This window comes from Chionomys nivalis, chromosome 5 (genome assembly GCF_950005125.1).
Source record: "Chionomys nivalis chromosome 5, mChiNiv1.1, whole genome shotgun sequence".
Classification (NCBI taxonomy): domain Eukaryota; kingdom Metazoa; phylum Chordata; class Mammalia; order Rodentia; family Cricetidae; genus Chionomys; species Chionomys nivalis.
Genome location: NC_080090.1, coordinates 90,794,679 through 90,816,149, shown reverse-complemented (window position 1 = coordinate 90,816,149; position 21,471 = coordinate 90,794,679). Strand labels below are relative to the sequence as shown.

At 40.1% G+C, this 21,471-nt stretch overlaps 1 protein-coding gene across 1 annotated transcript in view; it reads right to left on the bottom strand.

The window, feature by feature from the left end:
* Positions 1 to 910: 910 nt before the first annotated feature.
* Mcm6 (minichromosome maintenance complex component 6) overlaps positions 911 to 21,471 on the bottom strand; it is a 32,383-nt gene continuing 11,822 nt past the window's right edge. Inside the window, exons 5-17 of the mRNA XM_057769849.1 lie at positions 20,723 to 20,888; positions 20,336 to 20,481; positions 19,600 to 19,750; positions 16,759 to 16,900; positions 14,023 to 14,164; positions 12,912 to 13,019; positions 10,593 to 10,748; positions 8,306 to 8,434; positions 7,202 to 7,363; positions 5,349 to 5,484; positions 4,065 to 4,220; positions 2,723 to 2,862; positions 911 to 1,336 (exon numbers count right to left, since the gene is read on the bottom strand). Of these exons, the coding sequence (XP_057625832.1) occupies positions 1,220 to 1,336; positions 2,723 to 2,862; positions 4,065 to 4,220; positions 5,349 to 5,484; positions 7,202 to 7,363; positions 8,306 to 8,434; positions 10,593 to 10,748; positions 12,912 to 13,019; positions 14,023 to 14,164; positions 16,759 to 16,900; positions 19,600 to 19,750; positions 20,336 to 20,481; positions 20,723 to 20,888 (1,851 nt within the window). The 3' untranslated portion in view covers positions 911 to 1,219. The remainder of the gene's footprint in view (positions 1,337 to 2,722; positions 2,863 to 4,064; positions 4,221 to 5,348; positions 5,485 to 7,201; positions 7,364 to 8,305; positions 8,435 to 10,592; positions 10,749 to 12,911; positions 13,020 to 14,022; positions 14,165 to 16,758; positions 16,901 to 19,599; positions 19,751 to 20,335; positions 20,482 to 20,722; positions 20,889 to 21,471) is intronic.

The following is a 21,471-nucleotide window of genomic DNA, read 5'->3' as shown; positions in this document are numbered from 1 at the left end:
TCACTGATGGGGCTTTCTCCCTAGTCCCTTTCAACTCTGTGGTTATGGATGGTCTGGAACTCTCTATTACCAACTACCCCTTTGAGATAAATTCTAGTCTATGATTTGTCTGCCTTAGCTACCTAGGAGCTGGGACTACAGACACGCTAAACACATCTGCTGGCTCAAGTTACTTAGACCTCTCATACAACAGAAAAGGTTGCTCTCTAGCTGGGTGGTAGTGCCATGACTTCATCCTAGCACTCAGAAGGCAGAGGCAGGTGAATTTACAGGAGTTCAAGGCCAACCCTATCTCAAAAAAACAAAACAAAACAAAAAACCAAAAAAATAAAAACAACAACAACAACAACCCTATCTCTGTTGGCAAACAAATGAAGTCAATCCTGATGACTGGAGTACAATCTAGGAAATCCCATGTGCCAGGAAAGATTTACTATCTACAATTTCTCATGAGATTTGTACACAGATACCACAGCATGCATACCCCCACCAAACAAATAAATTTAATTTAAGAAATGGTCTATTTCTTCTATAAAAAAAAAGAAATTATTACCAAAAAATTACCCTTAGGACAGAGAAATAAATCAGTACTGAGTAAATGGGAACAGTCTTTATACCAAAAGCCAGATGTAATGGCACACCTACAATCCCAGCACTCAAGTTAAAGCAAGAGGATCAAGCATTCAAGATTAGTAACAGGTTACTTGGGACCCCATACACCTGCCACTCAAAAAAAGCAAAATAAACAACCACCCCCCCCCAAAGAAACACCCCAAACCAACACTGAAATTAACTTCAGAAACTCACCTCCAAGGCCTCTCTACCACAAGAAACTTACTCATGGAAAGGGAGGCAATAATCAAGAGCACAAATGAATCCAATAAACAACTGCAGAACAAGTTATTTTATTTTAATGAATAAAAGCAGAAGTTGGAAATAAAAGAAGGCAATTTCCAGATATGTATATGTCAAAAGCAGCAGGCTTTCCTAAACACGAAGACAAAGGTCTTACAGAAAGAACATGATTGGGTTCTGACTTCAATAGGACAAGCACAAAGTGCGGAAGCCTGCCCCAGTAGGAGGCTCACAGGGCCATGAATTCAGCTCTCACTCCTCAAAATCACTCCAGAAACTGTCTCTCCTGAGTGTCACCAGGCTCTGGTGCAGAGGTAGGGCACCACAAGTCCTTGTGTCTGGCTGTACAGTTACCTTCAATATCTCAATCTTCAAGCAAGTAGTTAGGGTTGACTACCAAGTAGGGGTCTTCCTCAAAGCTCTCGCTTTCTTCCGTGGAGCCTTTCAGTCCAGCCTGGGTAAGCTCAATCAGAACGTGATCCTGTGGAACAGTTTGTCTTCAGTCCAACTCTTCTAAATGTCTGCTACTTACATTCTCTTCTTTCCTGTCTGAAAGCCCTTGGACCAGAACCACCCCCTTAAAACCACACCAGTGTTCTCAGCTCCATTCTTACAGGATGCTGGCCTTTACTTAGAACTGCCAGAAAAAACTAAGACACTCAGCGGGTACTGTGATTATCCTTTACATTTTATTAAATCCTTGTTGATGTAACTTCAAAAAAGGAAACTGCTTGAATTTTAAGATTATACATTTGTATAAAATTCTCTAATATCTAAATCTGTTTTAGTCTCATTTACTGTTACCAGTTAATTTTTAATTACTGCCAATAAGCCCTTTTCATTCACTCCCCTCCCACTTTCTAAGACAGTCTACGCAGCCAGACTGGCCCAAAACTTACAATTTTCCTGCCCTTAGTCACTTGAGTGCTGGGATTTTAAGTGTGTGTGTCATCAGCAAGATTCTACTCCTCTTTTTCCTTTTTCTTTCTTTTTTTTTTTTAAATCAATTTATTCTGAAGAGTTCTTAGGCACCTGATGTGGGTGCCACAAATCAAACCTGGGTGCCCAGGGAGCACACTGCATGCTCATCACCACTGAACCATCTCTCCAGCCCTTATTTATATTTATGAGATATCATACGCAGGGCCTCTCACAGGCTAGATTGATTCTATTTCTAACTGGACTAACAATGGGTCAAAGATGCTATGGTAGTATACACCTTGTAATACCACCACTCAGGTGGGTAAGGCACAAAGACCTTGAATTCTAGGCTAGCGTAGGCTTCACAGTAAGACACAATCTCCAAGTAAACAAACAACAAAACATCTAAACATAATTTACCTGGAAATTTTCTCTCTGATCAAGTAAAAATAAATGTAGAACATGTTATCTGCCCTCTTCTTTCCCAGCCACTAAACAATCTTTGCCAAATAAAATGGAATCACTTCAAATAAGACTGTTTACTGGATTGAGGAAGATGAAACAACAGGTGATGCTAGAGGACTGGCTGAGCACTTACCAGACAGCAGTGTGTGAATGGAGTTGACAGGGTGAAAACAGGGTAAATACAGCACCACACAGGGGCTATAGATACAGCATAGACCTAAGGCTGACCAGCACATGCAAACCCAGGATTCAATGCCAGTACAGTTAAAGACACCACAAATAAGATTCAAAAGCTACTTGTTCAGCTTTTACCTAAATCCTGCTTATTTTAGGAAAAGATGTACGTTCCTTGCTGTTAATTCTCCTTAACCACAAAACCCCAATGATTCAAAATACACAAACTCACCAAAAAGCCTACAATGCAACCTGCTGATATAGGGACCCCCCCCCTTACCCTGGAGCCCAGGCAGTGGATACATACGTAGTGTGTTAGACGATGCACAACCTTCTCTATGATCCTCTTTTTATTTATGAGCTCCTCTTCAGAGTCTATTTCTGACTCGATTTCCTTCAGGTACCAATTAACAAGCTCACTCCTCTTTAATGCTGACTCATCCTCCTCTACAACAAAAACACATTATTTAAAAGAACTGATATTTAACAAACTGCATTGCCAATTCATGGCGCATGCACGTGCAAACACACACATGCAACAATAACAACAAAACAAACAAATCTTAGTTTTGATTATAGAAACTGCAAAATAAGGTGCAAGAGTTATGGCTTTGGTTTAGAACATGTGCTTAACAAGTACCAAGAACTGGGTTCAATCCTTAGTACCACACACATACAAAAGATATAAAATCAGGTGTAACTGTAAGCTCCTCTTCAGAGTACTTCATTTTCTTTGTTCTTTTGAGATGGGGGTCTTCTCACTATATAGCCTTGGCTGGCTTGGAGCCCACTATGTAGACCAGGTTTTAAACCTGCCTCTGCTAAGTGCTAGGACTAAAAGTGTAGGCTGTCACACCCAGCCAGAATCTACTTCCGATTCAATTTCTTTCAAGTATTAGGTGAAACCAGCTGTGAAAGTCTCCAGCACAGATTAGATTTTTGCATGAGGAAAGAAGCCTAAAAGCTACCAGAGTTATCCTTGGAACTGTTCAGTCCCAAGCACACACACTGGGCAGCTCACAACCTACTCTAACTTTTGCTCGGAGGGATCCAAATGCCCTTTTGATTTCCATGGGCACCCACACACAAAAAGAATCAACTATAACTCTAACAGATGATTGTTTTCCTTCTGCCCACAGCTAACTGGAGAATGATGAAACTCATAATCACAACAATCGGTTAAGGGTAAGAACTGGGCCAGTGTTCCAGCAACTGGTACTGACGGGCAGAGGAGAATTTTATTACATTTGTGGTAGCTATATAGATTTCTTAAGTCCAACTTGCTTGTGTTTTTTTTGTTTGTTTTTTTTTATTTTTTTATTATTTTTTTTTTTTGGTTTTTCGAGACAGGGTTTCTCTGTGGCTTTGGAGCCTGTCCTGGAACTAGCTCTGTAGACCAGGCTGGTCTCGAAGGAGAGACCATTTGTTGGGAAGAAAACAACTATTGTAATTTCACCTGCAAAACTGTTATGTTCTTTATATGATCAGATCTAAAGATTCTATTTCAATATCATAAATACACGAACAGGAATGATCCATAAGTCAACATAAATGACCATCTCTTCTGATAGAACACAATGCTTAACATCAGAAGTGGCAGAAATAGCATTTCAGAATGACAGCAAGTACAGTGTAGGGCACATACTCACCTTCTTCCATTTTCCTGAGGTGGAGCACAATGAGGTTAGAGATCCGGCAGTACTCAGCGAAGCCCAGCCTCAGGGAGGGCTTGGAAACAGGTTCCTGATTGGCATCTTCACTGGGACCACTGATCCCATTCACAGGGGCTGGGCTGTCAGTATGACCTAAGGAAAGAAGTAACCACCTGATTGTCTTTGTGCCTTTCATATGCCCTCATCTAGCATTCAGGCACAAACTCCTTCAGCTTAACATGAACTTCAGAAAACAATCATTTAATAAATAAATTTGGAACAAATTAATATCCTATTAGTGAAGACAACTGACTTGGGAGGAATATTAGGGATGGAGGTCAGAGACTTTATTGGTATTTGATTGGCAGCAAAGAAAGCATGGTGGTGCACAACTTTAAACCCAGCACTCAGGAGGCAGAGACAGGCCAACCTGGTCTACAGAGCTAGTTTGAGGACAGGCTCCAAAGCTAGAAAAAAAAAGAGGCTGAACCAGAAGAAGGCTATAAATTTAATATAGTTTAGGCTACCTACCTAATGACATTTCCCCACTGCATCCACTAGTCAATTTTCAGTGTTATGAACAAAAGCAATCTGTTATGCACCTGTTTCAATGTGATTGAGAAGTTTAATCCTCCTTTTAATTATCATTGTGCATATAGCCACTTGTGAGCATGCCATAGTATGTCTGTGGAAATCAGAAGATTAACTGTGGATTTAGTCCTCTTTTACATGGATGCAGGGTAATGTTTTCTTTCAGTCTTTCAAGCACATATACTTTGTATAACTACTTAACTGTGCTTCAGTTTATAGTTAATTTAAAATCCATTTGCCTTCCCCTTCTGAATACATCTACTTCACAGCCATCGACCGGTGCATTGGTACTATGGTTGTTTGAAAGAAAATGGCCCCCAATGGGAGAGGCACTATCAGGAGGTGTGGCCTTGTTAGAGAAGTATATCACTGTGGGGGTGGGCTTTGAGTCTCTTTTGCTCAACCTTCCCTCAATGTGACAGTCAGCCGACTTCCTGTTGCCTGTAAGATGTAGGACTGTCAGCCACTAGCACCATGTCTGCCTGCATACCATCATGTTTCTGTTCCCCATCATAATGAACTAAACCTCTGAAACTATAAGTGAGCCACCCCAATTAAATGTATTCTTTATAAGAGTTACCATGGTTATGATGTCTCTTCACAGAAATGAAATCCCAAATTAAGACAGGTACCATGACATCCTGCAAGATCGGTTTCTATCTACAGACCAGTGATGAGCAAGCTCCTCACCATTGATGCCATCTGGGCCTTCATCCGTCTCCATCTGGATCTCTTCCTCTTGATCTAGATTGACATCAGGCGTTTCTACACGGATGATTGATTTATTCAGTAACCGAAAAGCTTCCTTCACATGTTTAGGCTGGACCTAACCCAGTAATGAGACAACTTAGCCATGTAAAAGGATATTTTATGCCAAACAGCTGAGAAGACTGTGCTCCTCCCCATGTACACTATTAACTCACCCAAATGGCTGAAATGACTGACAACATCATATATTGACCGAAACAAAGACTAACTCACCCACTGCAGTCATATATGAATTTGCTGTGGGACAATGGTTTTACCCTGTAAAGATTTGTTTCTTGTACTTGTTTAATAAAATGCCGATTGGCCAGTAGTCAGGCGTAAGTTTAGGTGTGGCGACCAGGCAGGAAGTAGAGGCAGAGCAATGAGAATTCTAGGAGAGGAAAGCTCAGTCTGCAGCCTTCACCCAGAGGCAGAACAAGCAAGATGTGACTGCCTCACTGAAAAAGGTACCAAGCCACATGGCAGACAAGAATTATGGGCTAATATAAGTTATAAGAGTTAATAAGAAGCCTGAGTTAATAGGCCAAACAGTTTATAATTAATGTAGACCTCTGTGTGATTCTTTGGAACTGAAAGCTGTGGGAACAGGAGGGACAGAAACCTTGGTCAACACAAATTAATACAATTGTTTAGCAGACTCTTTCAATAAAGGCACCTGGCTTTTAATTGCAAAAGCAGTATGTGTACTTTCTTCCCATTTTATGTGCATACTTTTCTTTGTGGTCTGCAGAGGCCAGAAGAAAGTATCGGATCCCTTGGGAATGGAGTCATAGACAATTGCAAGCCATCATGTGGGTGCTGCAAATAGAACCTGGGCTCTCTGGAAAAGCAACCAGTGTTCTCTTACCTGAGCCATCTCTACAGCCCAGCAGTATGCACGTTATGCGTTCTTAACCATTTCCCCAGCTCCATTTTCTTTCCTTTTTTTCTTTAAGTCTTTTGAGACAGAATTCTCTATGTAGTCCTGGCTCTTCTTGAACTCAAGAGATCTGCCTGTCTCTGCCTTATAAGTGCTGGCACCCCCCCGCCTTTACTTCACAGTACTGAGAACTGAATCCAGGGCTCAACACAAGCACTCTGCCACTCAGTTACATGCCCAAACCTTGTTTCACTGATTTGAGACAACATCCTATGGAGCTCAAGAGGACCTCAAATTTGAATTGGAGCCAAGAATGACCCTATCCATCCTTTTCAAAAACAAAATTTGAATTCTAACTGAACTTCGTATATAGAAGTACACAAAAGCCTTTTTTTGAAGCAGAGATGTATGGCTTCCAATATCCTCTCCCTCATACTCTAATATTTGCCTGTGAATCTAGGGCTCAAAGAACAATTTAAAACCCATGGAGCTAAGGGTATCGATCAGTGCCAAATGTGTTTAGCATGTACAAGGCTCTAAACTTAATCCCAAGCACACACAAAAATCAAAATAATAGCCAAACCCAACACACACTGATTACACCATCCTTAAGGAAGAAGGCTCCTTCTGAGATAGGAGTCACAGCCACATTTGTATTCCCAGCCAAAGGCCAAGGACACTTGCTTGAGATATGCTTCTCCTGGATAAATGATTACTTACCTCTATCTGCACTCCACAACTACTGATTAGAATAGATTATCTGTTACTATCAGTCTATCTACTTCATAACTACAAGACAGCAACCTTCCCACTGGGAGAATAGTACCAACTGGTTCTGGAAGGTTCCATAACAAAGGTAAAAACATGCCCACAAGCCAACTCATGCATTCCTCTGTTATCAGAGGGACTGTGGTACCTCGTCACAGCAGTGCATCCGGGCCATTGATTCTGAGAGGCGGATCATACTCTCCAGCTGTCGCACAGTGATTCTCCACGAGGACTTAGTGACCCCAGAGCCATCCCTCTGGCGGAGGCGTTTGTATTGCTCCACAATGAAGTCCTCTGACTCTTTGGATATCTGTTTCAAAAACCAGTCAAGTCAGGGAGATGCTTACACTCACTTCCCTTGATGGGCTACATTAAACTTCAGTTAAAGAGAATCCCATGTGGGAACACTCTGGGAAACTTAGAAGTTGAAACTTTAAGCTATCACAAAGACAATGAATTAGTTCAGAAACTGGCATTAAGAAGCTTGTAAATTCCATGTACTAATTTTATGAGCATGAAGACAATAGACTAGTTTAAACAAAAGACCATTTCTAAATGACATTTAACAAATGAAACAACAGAATAAAAAGAAATGCCTTTTGCACCTCAAGTGTCAAAGCTCATTAACTGAATTAACACTCTGACTAAACTTAAGGCTCAGATCAAGAACTCATGCTGGCTTTAGGTGAAAAGACAGCATACACTGACCTAAGAGGCCCTCAGTTTTTAAGAACAAGAAACTTGGTACACAGAGGTACAAGTATGTAGTCCTAGTGAACACACATTCTTCATACAAAAGTCACTCAAAATCCTACTTAATTTTACTGTTAAACAGAGTTTAACTATGTAAGCTACAATATTTGGCCAAAGATTTTTTTAATAGTATCTAACAAGTCAAATATAAAAATTATTCAAATTAAAAATAATCTCTCAACCATTTCTGAAGAAACAAACTAGTATTGAAAACAAACAAAACACAAAACTTAAAATTTAAGGAGATTATAGTGCACTTAGCAGGTTTTAAAAGGAGCACACAAAGTTGGGAAAGAAAAGTAGTGGGGGGTATGGAAGGAGTGAGGTCTGGAAGTAGGAGGTAGATATATCAAAACACATTATATTCAAGTATGAAATTCTCAAGCAATAAGTTAAAAAAGATTTAAGGACATGAAAAAGGTAAACACATTAAGGTACATCGGCACCTTCTTATAAACTAAGCAGTAGGAATCTATGCAGGTACAGCAGGGCAGATTACCTTGGGCTTAAACTGTCGGGCAAAGAGAAGATACCTTCTGATATCATCAAGGGAATAAACTCTGTCAATCGATTCTTCAATCCTTGAATGCAAGTCTACTATACGCCTAGCGATAGCATAATCTGTCACCTAATTTAAAACAAGAAGATAATCCTATTAATCCTATTAACTATTAATCCTAGTTAGCGGTGACTCCAAAGTACCCCAAAGGTAATTTATAGCTACAAATGATTTCTCATCTGGGCATGTAGTCAATGCCTATAATCCCAGTACTTGGGAAGCAGAGGCAGGAATAGCAGCAGTTCAATGAAGTTAACATTAACTAATAAGATGTTCAAGGTCAGTATAAACTACAGGAGACCCTACCTTGAAAAAAGACAAAATTAACCTCTATGCTACTGAAAGAAGTTATTAATAGGTACCAACATTCTGAGCAGTTTTTATTTATTTCATTTTTTTAGATTTATTTATTCTATGTGCATGAGTATTTTGCCTGCATGTATGACTGTGCACTATGTTCATGTCTGATGTGCACTGGGGAGAAAAGAGGGCACTGGATCTCCTGAAATGAGTTATAGATGTTTGTTAGCCTTCATGTGGATACTGAGAATTGTACCTGGGTCTTTGCAATAACAAAGTGTTCTTAACTGTTGCAGCCATCTCTACAGCCCCACAAGCAAAGTCCTCACAACAGAATTTTTTAATTAAAAAAATATACATTTTATGCTCAGTATGGTGGCATATGTCTTTAATCCCAGCACTGGGGAGGCAGAATCTCTTTGATCTTGAGGCCATCCTGGCCTGCATAGCAAGTTCCAAACAAGCCATAATTATGGTGAGACCTGTCTCAAAAAAACCCAGTAACAATAAAATTTATTTTCTGTGTATGGTGTTTTGCCTCTGTGTATGTGTTTGCACCATGTACATGCTTGGTGCCCACAATGGCCAAAAAAGGGCTTCAGATCCCATGACACTGGAGTTACAGGTGGTTGTGAACCACCACATGGGTGTTAAGAATTGAACCTGGTCCTCTGCAAAAGGAGTAAGTGCTCTTAACCACTAAACCATCTCTCTAAAGATATTCCACTTAAAAAAAATATACCTCGAAGGAATGGGCTACCTTTAATAACCGTATTTGCTATGAAAACAGAAGGAAGAACTAGTGAAGAGGAAGGGAACCCGCCACAACAAACAGGCAGATCTCTGTGAGTTTGTGGCCAACCTGGTCTACAGAGCTAGTTCCAGGACAGGCTCCAAAGCTAGAAAACAAAACAACAAAAAACAGGTAGTAGTAAGTAACCAACTACAGCAAAGTTACTGTTTGACAGGTGAATGGAAATGACACAAAAGCCTGAGGATCGCACACCTTTGATCCCAGTTTTTGGGAAGCAGAGGCAGGTGATTCTCTGTGATTTTTCAGCCTAGTCTACAGAGAGAGTTCCAGGATAGCTGGGGCCACATAGAGACCCTGTCTCAAAATACAAACAAACAAAACCCAAACTATAATGATCTCTAGTAGCATATGCTAACTTAAAAATTGATTTTAAGGGGCTGGAAAGATGGTTCAGTGGCTCAGAGCACTGGTTGTTCTTCTAGGACTTGGGTTCAATTCCCAACACCAAATGAGACAACTCATACCTACCTGTAGCCCCAGTTCCAGGGCCTCTGACACTCTCACACAGACATCCATGCTGGCAAATACCAATGCACATAAAATAGAGTATAAAATAACAATAGCAGAGCTTTTATAGGGAACTCATTACATGACACTGTTTCCTCAGGAATATGCAGAAGCAAACCTCATAAAAACCCCATAAAGAAGATATTAATTTTATTTTATACAGAAGCAAACTGAGTTGCAGTGGAGACAGGACTTCAGTGTCCTCTCAGTCATTACATTATTATCTAGGGGTTAACTGTGGTCATGTACTTGTTAAAGGGGAAGAAGAGAAATCCAAGTCCTTCCCCAAGCATTCACAACAGCAAGGCAGTTTTATTTAGATAATGTTTCAAGTCAGGTTGGAAGCAGGGTTTTGCACTGTTACTACTAAATAGAGGAACTCCCTGCTCAGCAAATGAGTACAGCCCGCAAAGATGGCCACAGTGGGTTACAGAGTTCAGGGCCAGTATGAGTCACACTAAACTTTGTGAGGTGGTGGAGAGGGTGGGCTGTTTGTGCGTTATCACACACAAATAACTCTGGCCAGCAGTAGTACACGTGAGGGGCACCAAAGGTCATAAAACTGAACACAAATGGAAAACATGAACAGCTTAAGTGGTTGGTTACCTCATTGCACTCATCCACCAGGATAAAGAAGAGATCAAAGCGGGACATGATAGGTGCCGACAGACTGATGTTCTGTTTCAGTGATTTTGATCTGTCATAGTGTCCACTGACAGGGTTTGCTGCAGCTAAAATGGATGTCCTGGCATTCAGAGTTGCCTGAATGAGAAAAAACCATGAGACTAAAGAACAAACACAAACAGGCCAATATAGATACAAGGAAAAGTTGTGTCTCATGCAATTAACAAAACAGAAGTAAAATGGTGCAGCAGGCTTTCTTGCACCACCAGCACCCAAATCATGACACGGAGACTTATTATTTGTTATGAATGCTTGGCCTTAGTTTAGGCTTGTTCCACTAGCTCTTATACCTTATTTTAACCTGTTTCTCTTCATCTACATTTTGCTTCTAGGCTTTTTACTTTTCTTTCATTCTATATGTCCTACTTTCCTGCTTTCTCCATGTCTGTCTGTCTGGTAGTTGCATGACTGGTTGGTCCCTGGCATCTCCCTCGATTCTAAATTGCTTTTCCTACTTATTCTCTCTGCTTCCCATCCCGGCCTACCCCTCTACTGTCTAACTACTGCAGCTTTTTATTAAACCAATCAGGTGCCTTAGGCAGGCATGCAACACACCTTCACATAGTTAAATATTCTGCAGCATACACAAATGTAACACATCTTTCCATAGTTATACAAATGTAGCATAAACAAATATAACACTTTATATAATTAAATATTCCATTCTGCAACAAAAAGCAGGCTTTTTCACCTACTGAATCATCAAAACTCAAGTATGATAACAGCACAATAAGCTCTTCTATATTGGTGATATAATCTCTTATGAGTCCCTTAGCCAGTACTCTGCCAGGAATTTACCTTTTAACTAGATACAGTAGGTACTCAGTTTACTACAATAACTGTATCTTGTGACACACAAGACTAAAAGTGAAGCCAGGCAGTTGTGGCAGAGCAGATCTTGGGAGGCAGAGGCAGGCGGATCTCTGTGAGATCAAGGAGTCTGGTCTACAAGAGCTAGTTCCAGGACTGGCTCTAAAGCTAGGGAAACCCTGTCTCGAAAAATCAAAAAGAGTGAAAACGACCCACCCAATGTATGGTTCATGCAGGTTCAATGTCATGGGCTATTAAGTCACAACTGACCTAGTAGGACTATAGAACTATAGGAAGATTAACAATAAAATTATTAAGTAAAAGAAGGAAAGAACTGTATGCATGTTTTTTTTTTTAAAGATTTATTTATTTATTATGTATACAACATTCTGCCTGCATGTGTGCCCACACGCCAGAAGAGGGTGCCAGATCTCATTACAGATGGTTGAGAGCCACCATATGGTTGCTGGGAATTGAACTCAGGACCTCTGGAAGAGCAGTCAGTGCTCTTAACCATTGAGCCATCTCTCCAGCCCGCATATGTTTATTTGTATGTGAAATATTCCCACAATAATACCTAATATCCATTGTACTGGGAGTTGAAGGTGAAGATTTCTCTTAAATTTATACACCAGTAAATATTTAAAAAATTTTAAATAACAAATATATTACTTTCTTTCAAATTTACATATTTACAAATTTACAGTTTACAGATTTTTTTTTTAAATTATGTGTATGCATGTCTGTCTCTGTAAGTGCATGTGCATGTAAATCCTGTAGGAGCCAGAAAGCTCTGGAATCCCTAGAGCTATAAACTGTTCACTGTGAGTTCTGGGAACTGAACTTGGGTTCTCTGCGAGAACAGTACAAGCTCTTAATTGCTGAGCCATCTGTCTGTCCACCAAACCTGATTTTAATAAGATTCTCTCTAATGTTGGTCATAATACAATTCTTTTCATTTAAATTGTTATCTTTGAGTATTTTGTGGTACTGGGACCAATAGCTATTTTTGTTTTAACAAGCATGTTTATCAAAGAATGTGGGTTTTATTTATTTATGAAAATTTTGCCAAACACAGTTAACAAGACAGCACAGCAGGTAAAAGCCCCTTCCACGAAAGCCTAGTGACATGAGTGTGACCCCCAGAAACCCATGTGAAAATGGAAGGAAAAAACAAAATGCACAAAGCTGTCTTCTGTCACATGCACCCTTCCCCCAATAAATAAACATTTCTAAAGCGTTTTGACAAATCAGAAGAAATGCTAAAAATTACATTAGTGCAACCAGTTTCTATCACAGCAATATATGTACATTGGACTCTCAGTAACATCTGTACCTTACATTTTAGATCAGTATTACATATTGAAACAATGTATTTCACCAGGTGGATATCTCTATCATACTAATCTCCACAACTAAGGGGATACACACCTTCACTCCTGCTTTAGTGATAGATATGGTCTGCTGCTCCATAGCTTCATGAATAGCGACTTGGTCCCGCATGTCCATCTTATCAAACTCATCAATACAACAGACACCCTGTAATCAAACAGATCTAACATTAAGGAATTTCCTTGTAGGGCTGGAGATAATAGCTTGGTGTTAGAATAGTTACTTGACTGTTAGAGTAGTTACTTGCTTGTGTGAGAAAAGTAGACAAAACTGCTTTGTAAAAACAGATGTAAAACGATAAACTCACAAAGTATCCTATCAGAGACCTCTCCATTCCCTAGGCAAATGGAAGACAGGATGTAAACATTCTTAACTCCTGTTTAGACAAGACTGTCCAAGAACAAAGGGCTGGAAGCGATACTCATGTGACTCATTTAAACTAAGAGCAAAACAAATACCTAAAAGTAAAACTAATAATATGCAGACAATGTACTCTTCTCAACATTTAAACCTCAGCCTCAAGAGATTGGGGCTGGGTGCAACGGTGCACACCTTTGTGGCAGGCAAAGGCACAGGCAAATAGATCTCTCTGGGAGTTCCAGGACAGTGATAAACACAGACTCACTCTGATTCATCCATTCATTTTATTTTAGTCTGGGAAAGTAAAGGAGTACAATGAATACAAGCTTGCATACCCACAAACTGATCTTTGTCAAATACGTATATAATATTCTATGTATCCATGGATGGACCTATTTAGAGATGTCAGAGTCTACAAAGGAACAACCTGGTATGGCTAGTCAAAGCAATCATCACATTCTAGGTATGTTCAGAAAGTGTTAAATAGTGACAGTCTCAGCCAGGTGAAGTGGCACCAGCCTTTAATCCTACCACTAGGGAGGCAGAGGCAGGCAGAGTTCAAGGCCAGTATGATTCACAGAGTGAGTTCCAGAACAGCCAGAGCTACATCGCGAGACCCTGTCTTAAAAAACAAAACAAACAACACTAAAAACCCAAAAAACAAACTTAATAATGACAGCTTCAATTCAATGAAGATTAATAAACTAAGTAACATACTAATAAATTCAATAGATCTTTACTGGCAAGTCAAAGGGTATTCTGACTGGTTAGTAGTATACAATGTCCTTACATTATCAGCCAGCATCAATGCTCCAGCCTCAATGACAAATTCATGAGATTCTTCATCCCTCACCACAGCTGCTGTTAAGCCAGCTGCACTGGAAGCTTTGCCACTGGTATAGACAGCTCTGGGGCTGAACTCATCCACATGCCTGTTTAAGAGCAGCACAAAGATTCATTAACACATCATCACATTACATGTTCCAGAAAATTCAGCTGACAGCTCTATGTCCTTTGGCTTTTTAAACTCAGTTTGAGGCCGTACTGGGCTATACAGTAAGATCCTGTCTCAAAACAAAACAGAAAAGCAGAGTATTTGATACTCAGTATAACAATGCTCAGATAAGTATTACTATTGCAACAGGGGAGAATGGAAACAACCAAAAGGCCCACCAATGCATTATGTATAAAACAAAATGCAGTACAAGCATAAAATAGAGAAATATGCAGTCTGATCACTACAGCATGATGAATCTTCAATGTATTACACCATAGTAAGGTTACACAAAGTAAAATGGTGCTTATATGAGAAGGGACTAGAGAACTGTGGTTTAACAGGTATAGTGGTTCTGTTCAGAACAAAAATGTTCTGAAGACAGAGCGGTAATGATTACAAAATTTGAATGTACTTAAGAGTCACTGAACTAAACCTAAAAATGGCTAATACAAAACAAATTTTTATGTAAAGTACAAGCTATCCACCTCCTGCTCATTCATATGTTCCATGAAGGACAAGAAATATATTAAACAGACTATGGGAAATTATGTAAAGTGATCATCTTGACAGAAATCCCCAAGGGAAGAAAAGCAGTCCTAGCTCAATTGTAAATTGTTTAGATGATTGCTCACATTTCTGCCTTGAGAGAAAGGACCTGAATCCTGCAGCCTCTTGTCTTTGAACACAGAAACCATGGTAGCCAAAAGAGTATTAAAAAATATGCTAAAGGGAGGGGAGGCTCAGAGAGGTGGCTCAATGGCTAAGAACACTGGGTACTCTTGCAGAGGAACAGGGCTTGATTCCCAGAAACAACACACTGGCCCACAACTGTCTGAAACTCCAATTCTAGGGGATATGAAGCCCTCTTCTGGCCTCCGTGGGCACTGCATGCACATGTCCAGAGACTATAGACAGACCAAATACCAAGACACATATAAATAAATATTGCAAACCAGAAAAAAAAAAAAAAGCCAGGTTTGATGGGCACATGCCTTTAATCCTATCACTTAAGAGGCTGTGGCAGGCTGTGAGTTTGAGGCCTGCCTAGGTTATACAGTGAGACCCTATCTCAAACACCACCAACTGTTCCCACAAACAATAAAAAGGGATAGGAAAAGAAAAATCTGTAAACCACTATTCAAGCACTAAGCATAAAAGTGAAGACAGACATAAGCCCAATGTTCATTGATTAATAAACGGACAGTACCCCTTCACTGTAGCTAGTGGTTCCCAGTGATTTTATTATGATAACCTGATCTGATCAAAAGATAATGAATTCCTCAATGCACTCATAATATACTGGCACTATTGGGAAGTAGTGAAAAACAGATGGGGGAAACGGTGCATTTATGAGAAATGGGTCACTGCTGGAGTATCTGGAAAGGTCCTTGTCCAGGGCCATTCCTGTTTTCCTGTCTTCATCCACTTCCTGGGTGCTGAGGTGAGCAGCTCTGCTCCTTCTCCCTCACTGACTTTGTTTCCTGACCACCTCAGGAACAATGGAACCAAGTGACTGTGGACTAAAACTCTGACATAAAAGCAAATCCTTTCTCCTTTAGGTTGCTTACCTTAAGCATCAGTCACAATGATGGAAGCTGGCTAACACCATGTGGTAGTCATGTATTATTTAGCCAGAGAAGGAAACAAAATACTGATGCAAATTCCAACATGACTTCATGCTAAGTGCAAGTTTATCTCTAAAGACCACATATGAGCCAATTTAAAAAACAAAAACACACAGACTGGGACAATGCAGTACACTATACCTTTCTATAGGGGAAAAGAAGTAACTACTAACAAGCACAAGGTTTCCCTCTAAGTGACAGTAACATTTTAAACTTAGTTGAACTTTATAAACTATTGATATACTAAAGCACCAATTTGCAAAATTCAAAGAAATGAATTTCATGATGCATAAATTACATTTCAATAAAGACACTAGAAAACACTATATAAAAGATCTAAGGGCCAGCAAGATGACTAAATAGGTAAAAGTGCTTACTGACCAACCTAATGACCTGAATTCAATCCCCAGGAAGGATTGAAGTTCTCCCACTTTAGGTAGGAGAGAAGTTAGTCCTGCATGTTGTCTTCTGAGCTGTGTGCACCTCACATACAAATAAATGTAGCAAAGAAAGGTCTAAGAAAACCATACATGTAAAGTACAATGCTGTCATAATAGGCAATAGTGAATAGAAAAATAGAATTCTTTAAACATAACTATCACTTTTCAAATCTAAAATTCAGCTTAGGAATGAGGATCTTGCTTAAAGGGTAGTATATACAAGGCGCTGGACTAAATCCCAGCATATCAAAGACAAAATAAAATTCAACCTGTAATACACTTAAAATACTCAATCATAAAACGACTACAAATGTTCTAGGCTGGGCACAGTGACATAGGCCATATACAGACCTTGTCTCAGAAACAAAACAGGAGCGGACACTGACATCAGTTTGGCAGCACAGCTGGCCTACAAGTGCACACTCACTGCTTTTCCCACTATACTACTTCAGGTAGGCACTTACTTGAGGAATTGGCTTTTAGCTGTACTTGGATCACCAACAATACAAACATTTATGTCCCCACGAAGAGAGGTCCCTTCCCCTGTTGTCTTAGGAACACCACCAAACAACATCAGTAAGACACCACGTTTTACTTCATCATTGCCTGAAAAGAAAAGTTCCAGAGAAAAACTTCATTTTTCAGGGGAATGGTAAGATGACTCAGCAGGTAAAGATCCCTGCTTCCCAGAATCACATGGAAACTTAAAAAAAAAACCAAAAACTGGACGATGGTGGTGCACACCTTTAATCCCAGCACTTGGGAGGCAGAGATAGGCAGATCTCCGTGATTTCGAAGCCAGTCTAGTCTATAAACCAAGTTACAGGACAGCTAGGGCTTTACACAAATCCTGTTTTGAAAAACCAAACCAAATCAACAAACCAAATCACAACAACAAAAAAGAAAATTAATGGCTTGAGAGATAGCTCATTTGGTAAAGTGCTTGCCAGGCAAGCCTGAGGACCTGAGTTCAATTCCTCGAAACCATATGAAAAGTCAGGTATAGTGGCTCACACTTGTAAGCTACTTGAGGAAGGTAAGAGATTAGTGGGCTTGCTGACCAGCCAGCCTTGATTACTCAGAGAGCTGCAGACTAATGAAGAATGTCTCAAAAACAAAAACAAAACAAACCACAAGGTGAACAGTTGCTGAGGACATCATTGGAGGTTGACGTCTGGTACATGTATGCATATACATATAAAAACAGAAAACTAAAAATCCATTCTATAACAAAACTGACTTATGAAACAAAATGTATTGAGGATATGAGTTTTAAATAGTCCACAAAGATTTTGACATTCCTTATTTTAAGAGGGGACCTAACTGGATGTGGTGACATCTTTAATCCCAGCACGTGGGAGGCAGAGACCAGGGAATCCCTCAAATTCAAGGACAGCCTAAAAATAACAATAAAAACTGAGGTGGAAGCTGTTGGCTGTGGTGGATTAAACCTTTAATTCCAGCCCTCTGAGTACAAGGCTATACATAGTTCCAGGAAACAAAGACTACGTAATGAGAACTTGTCTCAAATAAAGGAGATGAAATTTAATTTTCTACTTTTGAAGTAGGCATGAATAGACACTCTTTAAAAAATAAAAAAGTTTATAGATAGAGCCTAGGCTATACTCAAACTCACATGCATCCTCCTGGGTCAACCTCTTCCTTGAAGGCAAGGAGGGACTACAGATACCTACTATGACTTGAATTTTAACAAATAACTATGTGGAATTAAAGGCCTGTAGCTTAAGATAAGGACATAAGAGTATTCTGCCTCCTCCCTGCCTTGCTCTCTTATATTCTGCTGTGAGCCATAAGCATTATAAAGTAAACTGACAGATCATTAGACAGACTCATGGGAGTGTACTCCAATGAAAAACCTGATTTACAAAGCTTTGGGAACACCTGTCTTTTAGTCACTGTCAATTCTGTAGAAATCTTGAAGTCATAGCTCTTCTCCCTTCCATAATGGTATTCATCCCGAAATATCCCAGCAGTGTATAAATCATTCGTTGGGATAATTTCTTCCTGTATAGGCAACTGAATGACCTCTTCCACATCATGGGACCCTGCTGTGAAAGCATTCACTCAGCCAAACTTTGTTCTCAGTCAAATCTACATAAAGCTGGACCCTCACAATTATCCTATTGACAACAAAGGAGTCCTGAGCAGGAGAGCAGTATGTCTGCTCTTACTGATAAACAGGTCTGGGTGGCCCTGAATTCTCTTACAGCCAACTGGCCTTTGATCTACCCTAACAAGCTATTAATAGTCTGTACTTACTTCACTTTTCATTTGACACAGGTCTTTGTCTAGGAAATTAACTGTTTGTACCCTTTACCCCTAAAATATACAGGGAAAAAGCTTGGGTCACTAAACCAGTCCCAGAGAAAGTAATTCCTTCTCACCTGGGTGCCAGGGGATACAGCACCCTGATGCTTATCCCAGGGGAAGGGAGGCCAAGCTCTATCTTAATCCTCCCCAGTGTCTGCTGGGGAACTTCACAGACACGCCCCTTCTGAGACAGTCTTTTATCCATCCTGTTAGCCCTAAGAAATGCATGTTTGGTACCATTGTTATTTAGGAGAAAATTGTTAACTATGTCTGTGTGGGCATACAAACTGGAAACCTTGTGGGATGGGTAGAACAGCTAGGATTATCAAGAGAAACATCAATGAGGAACATTGAAAGGGGACATCAAGACAGCATTAGTGAGGGCACAGAAAGAATAAATGGGACATGATAAAAAGACTTATGTGAGCTAATTTATTTCATTTACCCTCAGACCTTATTAGTCAGGTTTTTGCCTGCGATAGCCATCCTTCTGAATCCTGAGAGGTTTAGAGGGCTTAATCCCAACATAAAACTCAATAGTGTTCTGAACTAAGTGAGCTAAGGTGAAGACCTGCCCACTGGGTATCACACATGGTAAGGAGTCCAAGCTCCCCGCTATCCATGAGCACACTAAGGTAAGTTATCTGAGCTCCTGCATGAGCTATTGCTCAAGCCCTAGTCTAGCTTTTGGGCACCCATAGCTTCTGATCTACTTTAAGTGTATTGGTGCTTTGACTGCAAATATGCCTATGTACCATATGCAGCTTGGTGCCCTCAGAAGCCAGAAGGCACTGGATCTCCTAGAACTGGAGTTACAGACAGTTGTGAGCCTCTATATGGGTGTTGTGAATGAAACTCAGGTTCTCCATAAGAGCACCCAGTGATCTTCAGTCCCAATATGAAGATCCCTGAACCAGTATCACCCATGGAAAGTTTCCTACTGATTGCAAGTTTCTATTACAAACAGTTCTTACCATGGATAGTAGGGAAGAGGCTGGTACAGAGGTTGTGGTACAGGTTTTTGTCCTGACTCATTTCAAACACCTTTTCCCATTCCTTCACTGTCATTTGGTTCTTAATGCTCTCAGCTGTCTGTTCCTCATCTCTGAGTTCTTTCCCTCCAAACTGAGAAGTAGAAGAAAAACAAAACAAAAAACATTACAAAGAGCTAAAACAATGTAAAGGAAAAGAAATTTCACTTTCATTAGAATGAAATTGCTCAGGAGGTCAAAGTCGTGGTTTGACTATAGTCCTTAAACTAGCAAGACTTCAGTTAATAAAGGGATTTAAGGGCTTGTCATTTACCCAGTGAGGAAAACAAAGGCTACTATTGTTTTATGTTACTCTGAGCTATAATAGGAAGTTCATCACTGACATGAAAATGAGCCTCAGCAAGGAAGACTTGATTGGGGGAGGGGGAGGGAATGGGAGGTGGTGGCGGGGAAGAGGCAGAAATCTTTAATAATTAAATTAATTAATTAATAAAAAAAATCAGCAAGAAAAAAAAAACCTAAAACCATAAAAAAAAAAAAAAAAAGAAAAAAAAAGAAAATGAGCCTCAGCAAAAAGCTATATCAAGCTCTGCTATCTTAGTAAATCTCACCACTAGGGTTGAGGATATAGTCGAATTCGTTTCTAGCAGGCACAAAACCCTGTGCTTAATTCCTAGCACAGTAAACAAACAAATAAATAAGTAAAAATAAAACTCACCCTTGGGTTAGTTGGTGCAACATAACAGGCAAGGAAGACCAGCCTATATGACAGATCTCTGACACCAAGGGCCCGGAGTCCTCTAATACCTTCTGTCTCATATCCATCAACTCCACTGACTCGAGAGTTAGTCTCTGCACGTGCTCCTAGAAGAATAAGGGATAAGGTATTTCACAGTTCAAATACTAAAGGTGTTAATAAGAACTAATTTATTGAATAAGCCAAAGCTGAAGCAGCACCTTTCATAGAAAAATCAATTCTTTAATCTCTTCATGCTTCCATGCTCACCCTGATCGGTAGCCAGAAATGTCACATGGAAGATTCAAGAAGCCAGATATTCTGAGGAGCAGACCAGGATTGGTTATATCTGAACAACAAATTACTGACCTGGTATACTAAGCTTGGAGACATCAGGTACAACTATCAGTGTCCCTGTGAAGTCACACTTGTCACCAGCTTGGGCTGACTCCACAGCTTCAGCTCTCAGGATGACCTCTAAACTTCGGGGGATACTTCCTCGAGGAAGTTCCGCTTGAGTCTCTTGAATACGAACCTATATCAAGACCACCAGCAAAAGTAAGAGATGCCTTTATACACTGTGCGACTGACATCAACTATGACTGCCCATATATCCCAGCCTCTGTGTACACTTTTCTCTTTGTGTGTGTGTAAAGGAGGCTAGAGCCCTATCTCAGGTGTCACTCCTCAGGCACTATTATCTACCTCTTTAAAGACAGGGTCTCACTGGCCTGGAATTTGCCACTTTAGCTACAAGCGTTGACCCTTTAGCTTTAGAGATCTGGTTGTTTCTCTGAACCACATTTGGCTTTTTTTTTTCTTTTTCTTTTCAAGACATGGTTTCTCTGTGTAACAGCTCTGGCTGTCTGTCCTGGAACTCACTCTGTAGATCAAATTAGCCTCGAACTCACAGAGATCTCCCTGCTTTTGCCTCCCAAAGTGCTGGGATTAAAGGTGTGCGCCACCAGTGCCCGGCTCATATTTGGCCTTTTATGTAGGTACTGGGATCAAATACATGTCTCTCCCAGTTTGTGTGACAAACAAGTTACCAACTAAACTATGTCCACAGGCCCTGCCCTGGAGATGTTTGACATAAACCAATATTCATTCAATAAGTT